The sequence below is a fragment of the Suncus etruscus genome, chromosome 20, assembly GCF_024139225.1.
Source record: "Suncus etruscus isolate mSunEtr1 chromosome 20, mSunEtr1.pri.cur, whole genome shotgun sequence".
Classification (NCBI taxonomy): domain Eukaryota; kingdom Metazoa; phylum Chordata; class Mammalia; order Eulipotyphla; family Soricidae; genus Suncus; species Suncus etruscus.
Genome location: NC_064867.1, coordinates 42,513,128 through 42,521,322, shown reverse-complemented (window position 1 = coordinate 42,521,322; position 8,195 = coordinate 42,513,128). Strand labels below are relative to the sequence as shown.

Here is an 8,195-nt window from a genome sequence, read left to right as displayed (position 1 = left end):
CCCTTTGTATACTCTCTGTGTCATAGCTCCCACATTCAAGGCCACCTTCCAAGTGGTCCAGTCATCTCCTTGACCTTGACCTGCCAAGGTCAGAAACCACCTGAGGGAGCCACGTTTTCCTGTAGTTGGGCTGTTCATGCATGTTTGGGTCAGGTGGAATAGTGTATTCTTCTCGAATTTGCTGCTCTCAGACTCAGCTCTTCTGCATCTCCATTTGGCTTCACTGGACAATGCCAGAGAATGTGTTGATGGGCATAAGAAGGGGCTTGGGATTGGTTTTTTTTATTTCCATCTCCTGTGAACCAGGTCCTGGCATCTTGGACTTATGAGCTCCAGAACATGGTTCTGGGCATGGAGCAATTTCGAATCTGTGGAGACAAGTCAGTTTAATATGTCAGGGTTTTAATCTTTCTGGGGGTATTTTATAGAAAAATTTTTTATAGGGCTATGGGGCAAAGAGACTTATAGAAGGAGGGGGACTTGGGACAGAAGATCAACCTGGATTGAGCAGCAAGGTCACACTACATATTTTGCTTTCTAGACACATACCAGTTGAGAAACCAGAAAGGACTAAGTAACTGGGACAAATTCCACAGTGTCAGCATATGTTGCAGTGACTAGAGTAACAGAAGGGGCTGAATCAGAAGGTCTGTGTACTAAGTAACAGAGAAATCTTAGAAAATTGTCATTTCAGCTGCTGACTTCGCTAAGACAATCATTTGCTCTCCTTCTTGGATTCAAATCTTTGAGCAGAAATCTAAATCCAAACCTATATCCATAGCAAAGATACCTGCCTGGCCAACAGAACTTACTTCTGATCTGGGCTAGACAGAATATGGTAGGAAATGGCTGCTGTTTAGACCTGCCAGGAGTTCAGGAGCCCTAAGGTGGTGGGAGGCCTCACCTGATCACATCCTTGAAAGTGCGCCGGTTGTCTTTGTCCAGAAATAATGTTAACAGTCTCTGGTCCTGACTCTGGATTTGAATGTTGGATGTCCGGAAAGTGTTTGTCACCATCTACAACAAAGACAGTTAGTGGGAGAATATAAGCTTCATGAAACATGGCTCTACCAACATTTCTTCCTCTGAATTCTGGTGGTTTCTTTAGGTCAATTCCTGGGTCGTTCTGAGTCTCTAAGAAGTCATGAGACCCCCGCAGAGATTGCTTCTCAGTTGTCCTTGGCTCAAGTATTCACCTTATTTCTGAAGTCCCTGCCCCATTCATTGTCCTTAATTTTCACCACAACCTGGAATATCCTGCTTCTCAGGTTATTGTTTTATGTTTATGTCAAATTATGTAAGTGGGATTAATAGAAATGAGGGATGAAGTGAGCTGTGAAAAGAAACTGAAAATAGGGAATGTCTCAGGATCCACAGATTTAGGAAGTTCATAGCCTTCAGATTTTGTACAGGCATTCATAGAAAATTGATCAAAGGAATATGAAACAAGCAAAAGCAACTATGACTGTTAGCTATCTAGACCACTGGAGTATTACAATATAATTCTAACAAATACTTTTAGTTGAAATGTAACTTATGATTGTGAAAACAGTTTATATAACTCCTAAATCATCAAAGGCAGAAAAATAAGCAAATAACCTGAGAAAAATAAACATAAATAAAGAGCAAAAATCATTAAAAAAAAACCCTACAACATATATTGGCAAGACAAGATGAAGTAGTACATAAAGTTAGGGCTGATGAATTAAATTCTCTTTTGTTGAAACAAAACAAAAGAAAACAAAACAAGGGGCCTGAGCCATAGCACAGTGATAGGGTGCTTGCCTTTTTGCCTTTCTAGTGGCCAGCTCTGGATGGACCCAGGTTTGATCCAACACTTCATATAGTTTCCAGAACCTGCCAGGAGAGATTTCTGAGCACAGAGCCAGGAGTAACTCCTGAATACTGCTGGGTGTGGCCCAATACCTTCCCCCAAAGAAAAACAAAACAAAACAAAACCCAAAATATCAAAGACTTGCAAGGCCTTGGGATTTGTCTCACTGATAGACCATAGGAGACAGGAAGGCAGTGTCTGATCTCTGGCACTTCTCAAGCCTCATTACCGGCAGTGCTGTACCTGATATGTATAACACCAAACATGTGGTCCCTAGACAAGTCAATACAACTGAAGTAGGCAGGCAGGCAGGAAGGGAAAAGACACCCCACCCTATCCCCGGCAATGAATTTTTGAGATATAATAGAACTAAGAGTACTAGGGCCAGTACACATCTTAGAGCTAAAGTATGAAAGTCTACATCTGAAGAGGGGAGATATGTAGGCAGCATATATGTGCAGTCCAGACACTATGTGCATGGACTGGCAACACACATGTGCCCTTCCTTTGTTCCAAGTTGACTTTTATAGGGTTTTTCCCAACAATTTCTTGTAGGGTTCTTGCCAGGAAAGAGCCCTATTGTTAGGGTGGTTGCCAGGGGGAGTTGAGGGTCTTTGATATTCCTTTCCTGGCCTTTACTTCCTGCTGGGACTTCTGGGGTCCAGTCTTCCTGGGCCTGTAGTGGCCCCAGCTGAGGCTCTTGTCAATGATAAAGTAAGTCTTGTCTCTTGATTGTATTTTATCTCAAGAATTCATTACCAGAATGAGGGAAGTAGAAAGCCTGTCTGGAATACAGGCAGGGAATGAGGGGGGGAGGGAGATAGAGGGGAACATTGGGGATGGGAATGTGGCACTGGTAAGGATGGGTGTTGTATTTATGACTGAAACCCAACTAAAATCATGTTTTGTAATCGTATTTAAATAAAGATATTATTAAAAATAAGAATTCATTACCTATGAACTTCACAACAAAGGAAATAGAAGGTTTGGAGATGGGGAAATGTGGGAAGCGGGGAAGGAGGAGGAAGACAAAGATGAGAGGGAAAAAGGGTGAGGGGGAAAGGAAAAGGAGAGAAGAGGAGAGAGAAAAGAGAGACAAAACAAGCTGTAATCTATAATACCTTCAAGCTGTAATAACTTTAGAGAGAAAAGAGAAGCAAGAACAGAATAATATTAAAAACAAGAGACCAGAAAAAAATTAAAGTTTAAATATTTAGTAAATGAAAATGAGAAAAAACTTTCAAAAGACAAATTGAAAAAAAAGATATGGAGAATGTGCAAGAATTACAAGTTAGAGATTATTACAAGAAGTTTCTTTTTTATTTAAACTTTATTTATTTATTTTATTGATTGGTTTTGGGGCCACACCTGGTGGTGGTGCTCAGGGGCTACTCCTGATTCTGCACTTAGAAATCGTCCCTGGCAGGCTGGGGGACCTTATGGGATGCTGGGAATTGAACTGGGTCCCTCCTGGGTCGGCCACATGCAAGGCAAATGCCCTACTGCTGTGTTATCTCTCCGACCCCATTACAAGAAGTTTCACATCTGACTATCTATAATTCCAGAAAGTGAGGTCAAAGAGAAAATATTAAAACAAACAAACAAGCAAAACTGAGCCAGAGTGGTAGCACAGTAGTAGGGTGTTTTCCTTGCATGTGGTTAACCCAGGACAAACACAGGTTTGATCCCTGGTATTCTATATGATCCCCTGAGCCTGCCAGGAGTGATTTCTGAGCACAGAGCCAGGAGTAACCCCTGAGAGCCACCAGGTGTGGTCAAAACAAAACAAAACAAAACAAAAAACCAAGAATTAAAAAAAAAATCAAAACGATGCTAAAAGTTCCAGATATTCTTTTCAAAGATATGCATATTCTTGAAACATTTCTATGAAATAAAATGTATAAAACTTTTAGATCAAGAAAGAAAAAATTTCAGTCTTCTAGGCAATCATTTCATTGCAGTAATGTTGCTGGAAATAAGAAGAAAATTTAAGCTTTCATAGTTGGGAATGAAATGAGCACTATCAAAATTATAGTGGGAATGTTGCCTAGTCACTCAATTTTGGATAAAGTAAATAAAATAAAAAATATTGTGTATTAATGTAATGTCAGTTGGATTAGTAACCAAACAGCAAGTTTTCTATTCTAAAGAGGAATAATATATGTTAGTTGCAACAAGATATTTTTAAAAATTGATCATGTACTAAGCTACTAAGAAGTGTTGGTAAATTCCAAAGTTCAATGTGGGTCAGAAGTTTGGGGTGTTCAGGGGGCATCTGCAAATCTTCAAAATTAGGAGGTCTAGATTTCAATGACAATGGGGAACAGGAAACAAGAAGTTGGGCCCACTGAGGCAAGGACTTAAAGTGATCCATTTAAGAACTCTTGAGGGCTATGTTTTTGTTGTAAAAGATTAGATTAGACTAACTTGCCTATGAGGGAGAAATTCTTAGCAACAAACCTGTTCTTTTTTTTGGGAGTACACGTTTGCAATGTCTTCATGTCTATAAATTTCTGAATTAAAAATATATCAAATATCAAAAATATATCAAAATATAATCCTGGGTTGATAATGCCACTGGGGTATTTGACATGAGCAAATATGTAATTTATCTAGAAGGAGAAGTTTTCCATCTAGATTTCCCACACATAAAACCCCAACTAAGAAGAGCCAGCTGTTAAGGAATCATACAAATAACGAAACTACCACAGGGGTCAGAGGACTCAATAACAGAATTAGGATCTGAAAAATTACAGATACTGTAATTACAGAAACCAGCCTCTAAAATAACAGTATTTAAAATGAGTAAAAAAATAAGAATGAGTGACGTCAGGCTGGGAAAATCCACAAAACTACGCTTGCCCAGTGGGGCCCGACTGTGAAAAACTGTGAGTGCTGCCTGTGTGTGTCTGTCTACTGTCCTGTTGCGTGAAACTCTTGGGAGTGGGCCGAAAAGAGGCTCCAGAAGAGCACTTAGCTCCGCTTCGCTATGCCACCCACTGAGTGGGAGAAACTATTCACCCAATACCCATCAGATAAGGGGCTAATCTCCAAAATATACAAGGCACTGACAGAAATTTACAAGAAAAAAAACATCTAATCCCATCAAAAAATGGGGAGAAGAAATGAACAGACACTTTGACAAAGAAGAAATACAAATGGCCAAAAGACACATGAAAAAATGCTCCACATCACTAATCATCAGGGAGATGCAAATCAAAACAATGATGAGGTACCACCTCACACCACAGAGAATGGCACACATCACAAAGAATGAGAATAAACAGTGTTGGCAGGGATGTGGAGAGAAAGGAACTCTTATCCACTGCTGGTGAGAATGCCGTCTAGTTCAACCATTATGGAAAGCGATATGGAGATTCCTCCAAAAACTGAAAATCGAGCTCCCATATGATCCAGCTATACCACTCCTAGGAATATACCCTAGGAACACAAAAATACAATACAAAAATCCCTTCCTTACACCTATATTCATTGCTATTTACCATAGCAAGACTCTGGAAACAACCAAGATGCCCTTCAACAGACGAATGGCTAAAGAAACTGTGGTACATATACACAATGGAATATTATGCAGCTGTCAGGAGAGATGAAGTCATGAAATTTTCCTATATATGGATGTACACGGAATCTATTATGCTGAGTAAAATAAGTCAGAGGGAGAGAGAGAGAGACGCAGAATAGTCTCACTCATCTATGGGTTTTAAGAAAAATGAATGATATTCTTGCAATAATAATTTTCAGACACAAAAGAGAAAAGAGCTGGAAGTTACAGCTCACCTCAGGAAGCTCACCACAAAGAGTGTTGAGTTTAGTTAGTTAAATAACTACATTTTGAACTGTCCTAATAATGAGAATGTATGAGGGAAATGGAAAGCCTGTCTAGAGTACAGGCGGGGATCGGGTGGGGAGGAGGGAGATTTGGGACAGTGGTGATGGGAATGTTGTACTGGTGATGGGTGGTGTTCTTTATATGACTGAAACCCAAACACAATCATGTATGTAATCAAGGTGTTTAAATAAAATATATAAAAAATAAGAATGAACTAAACTATATACTTTTTATTAATTCTAAAACAATTATCTTTCATATTTTAACATCTCTAAAATTAGCAAGTATTTTGCAATTAATGTGTTGAGAAAACACTTGTTTATAATGCATTGTTCTTAGAGGTAAAAAGATCATGTGTTTAATTTTATGAATTACGGTGTTTGAATCATACATCTATTGAATCTGTATCGATGAGATACCCTTGGTATATCAAAATAAAAAAATATTTTAGGTAAAAACTTAATCCAAAGACAAGAATAAGCAAAATACAAAATATGTCACAAATATATGTTCTCATTATAATACAGTATTCAAAACATAAGAGGAAGTATAAAATAAGCAAATTATTACAAGAAGTTATTTTGTATAAATAAAACATTTAATTCTGTTGGTAATAAATGAGACGCAAATTGAAATCATGAAAGTTTTGATAGTTAAATTGGACTCATTCAGCAGTGAAAATGGCCCTCGGAAGCCTTGTGATGAGTAGACTTGTTTAGACTTTCTAGAGGGCAATTGGTAAAACATCCTAAAATATCAATTTTATTGGACTAATATCATGTGTAGGCTTTTTAAAATAAAATTGTAAGGAATCATTTTTAGCAAACATCCCTTCCTAAACATGTTACTTGTAGTGATGTATTTAATAGGAAAAATGAGAACATAGAAGTTTTACAAGAAATCAGATAATCATACAGGATTATGCAGTTATAATATGGCATTGGAAAACATTTAATATCAAAAAATAATTAAGAACAAGCAAGGTCTCACAGAAGTCACAATGCTTTAGGACATTTTAGAGCAAAAATGTCAAGTCACAGATCTGTGTCCTTTAGTGGTTGGACTTGAACATGCCCCTTGGATACCCCCACTTGGTAGTTGGACTTAGACACACCCCTTGGGTACCCCCTACTGTAAGGACAGTTGAACCTAGACATGCTTCCCTGAACACACCTCTTGGACAAGCCCCTGTCATGGAGGTATAAAAGCAGAAACTTGGAGTGTTGAGAGGAGTCCCCAATAGTGACCAGAGCCGTGCCTGCTGACTTAAGGGGAGCAGAGTTAAGGGGAGCATTGGAAAAATGCTGCCTGCTTTGCAACTATTCTCATTTCTATCTTCTTTGAACCCTGACCTCCCTTGGCCACCTCTCCACCTCTGGCTGTCCAAGGCAAGAGGTTGCTATATGTTATTGTCCCTGGTAAACTTGCAGCACCAGGCCTGGCAGCTTTGGGGTTCTGTAGTCTGCAATCCTGCAGCCCTGGCAGTCGTTTGGGCCTCTTTGGGCTGCTGCAATGTCCCAAACCATCAATTATAAAAGAATGTATAAGGTCTTGAGAGATACAGTAGTGATTAAGGTGCTTGGCCTAAGAAGGCAATCCCTGGCAATGCATATGGTCCTTTGAGCATTACCAGGAGTGACCTAGAGCACCGAGTCCTGAGCACCACTGGCTCTAAAACAAAACAAAACAATAATAAGAAAGAAGATCTAGATTGGGGCAAAAGCAATAGTACAGCAAGTAGGGTGCTTTCCTTGCAGTGGCAAGTCTGGCCTCGATTCCCAGCACCTTATATGGTCCTCAGTACTTCCAGGAGGGATGCCTGAGTGCAGATTTCAGAGTAAGCCCTGAGCACTGTCAGATATAAGCCAAAATCAAAACCAACCAACCAAACAAAATATATAGAGTCAAACAGACCAGATGTTTACACTCAAAATGCTAGTAGTTTCCCCTCTCTAAGTAATAAAATACTAGTAGATTTGTGTCTTTGTGCTTTTATTAGTTTGTAAAAAGAAAATGTGTTTATTTTGTTTTATTTTATAAAACATTTTAAAGGAGAATATAAATAAAATGAGTAAAATGTGACTGTTGGTTTTGGGGAGATGGGGATGACTTTGTCACACTGGTGTGGTGGACAGTGCTAAGACATTGTTAGTGCTGAACAGAGCCAGGAGTAAGTCCTGAGCATAGCTTTTAAGGTCCCCAAACCAAAAATTTAAACAAACAATGCAAAACATGTGCATAAAAATTTTTGAGAGGTTGGTTAAATCACAGCCAGGGGATCTAAGTTCAAGCAGATAAGCAAGCAAAGTTCAGAGATAGAAAATGGCAGATAGAAAATGGATGGGTCCTGTGTCTATGCTGAGGAAATTTCTATCAAAAAGCATCAGTAAGGACAGAACAATTGAATTTGAAAGGGTTAATTTTATTTGGTCAAAAGTCAAGCGGCTTTTGGAATCTGACTATTACATCATATAGGGGTTGCCAGACATGCTTGATTTCATAATTTGTCTG

The 8,195-nt window shown here is 38.9% G+C and overlaps 1 protein-coding gene across 1 annotated transcript in view; it reads right to left on the bottom strand.

Moving 5' to 3' along the window:
• Positions 1-220: 220 nt before the first annotated feature.
• Positions 221-8,195, bottom strand: part of PIK3R6 (phosphoinositide-3-kinase regulatory subunit 6) — a 45,293-nt gene continuing 37,318 nt past the window's right edge. Inside the window, exons 19-20 of the mRNA XM_049766280.1 lie at positions 905-1,017; positions 221-368 (exon numbers count right to left, since the gene is read on the bottom strand). Of these exons, the coding sequence (XP_049622237.1) occupies positions 221-368; positions 905-1,017 (261 nt within the window). The remainder of the gene's footprint in view (positions 369-904; positions 1,018-8,195) is intronic.